Source organism: Penaeus monodon, chromosome 34 (assembly GCF_015228065.2).
Source record: "Penaeus monodon isolate SGIC_2016 chromosome 34, NSTDA_Pmon_1, whole genome shotgun sequence".
In the NCBI taxonomy this organism is placed as follows: Eukaryota; Metazoa; Arthropoda; class Malacostraca; order Decapoda; family Penaeidae; genus Penaeus; species Penaeus monodon.
In genome coordinates, this window is record NC_051419.1 from 12334910 (window position 1) to 12335788 (window position 879).

General features: G+C 43.1%; 1 protein-coding gene across 1 annotated transcript in view; it reads right to left on the reverse strand.

Moving 5' to 3' along the window:
• LOC119594592 (ankyrin repeat domain-containing protein 11-like) overlaps window positions 1–879 on the reverse strand; it is a gene marked incomplete in the record, with an annotated part of 34234 nt that overhangs the window by 6609 nt on the left and 26746 nt on the right. Inside the window, 2 exon segments of the mRNA XM_037943633.1 lie at window positions 188–365; window positions 668–810. Coding sequence (XP_037799561.1) covers window positions 188–365; window positions 668–810 — 321 coding nt within the window.

Sequence of the window (879 nt, forward strand, 5' to 3'; positions counted from 1 at the left end):
AATACGCAAAACCAAAATAAAAGTATACCAACAGAAATAGTCATACACAAACAAAATTAACCTGTAGAAGAATAAAGCCGCAAAGAAGAAGCGAAAGCAAAAGAAAGTTGACAGCCAGAGACCCAACTTCAGCGCAAGCCATTCACTCTGCCTCTGGCCTCTCCCTCCCCTTCCCCCGGATACCCACCTTTCTGCTGAGGTGTGAGCTCGTCCCCTGAAGATGTTCCCAGGTCCTGGAGCTGGCCGCGTGCCGCTGCCTCGATCAGCGCCACAATGCCTGGGGAACGGCACACGTCACGGGGGGTCTTGCCACGACGGTTCACCACATTCACTCCAGCCCCACACCTTAACAATAAGCGTACCAGCTGCAAGGTAATAGTGAGAGTAATAAATTCATAACTATATAAAATGTAAACTGATTATATAACTAAATTAAAATAATGATAAAAGACAAAAAGAGAAATAAAAATATCAAAGTGCCAGGGAGAGACAAGATGAGGGAAAATATATTCATGGTCAAATTTTGAAATGACGATAGGAAAAGGAGAAGTTAAAGTGATTATCCCCCACCCCCTCCCACAAAGAACAAGGCCTGGGGATAAACAATCAGAATTTATAGGAAAAAGGAAAAGAAAGAAAGGAAGAAAAAGATAAAACTAAGACTTGCCTTAAAGTGATTGTTGACGCATGCATCGTGTAGTGGAGTGTCGTTGTCAAGTCCCTTGGCATCTACGTCTGCCCCCGCTTCAATCAACAACTTTGACACTCCGTAGAAGCCTCGATTGCAAGCCTCATGTAACGCACTCCAACCTGTGAGAAAATACACTGATTTATAGAGAATTCTCAAAGATCTCCCAAGGGAAATATACGAAATAATAG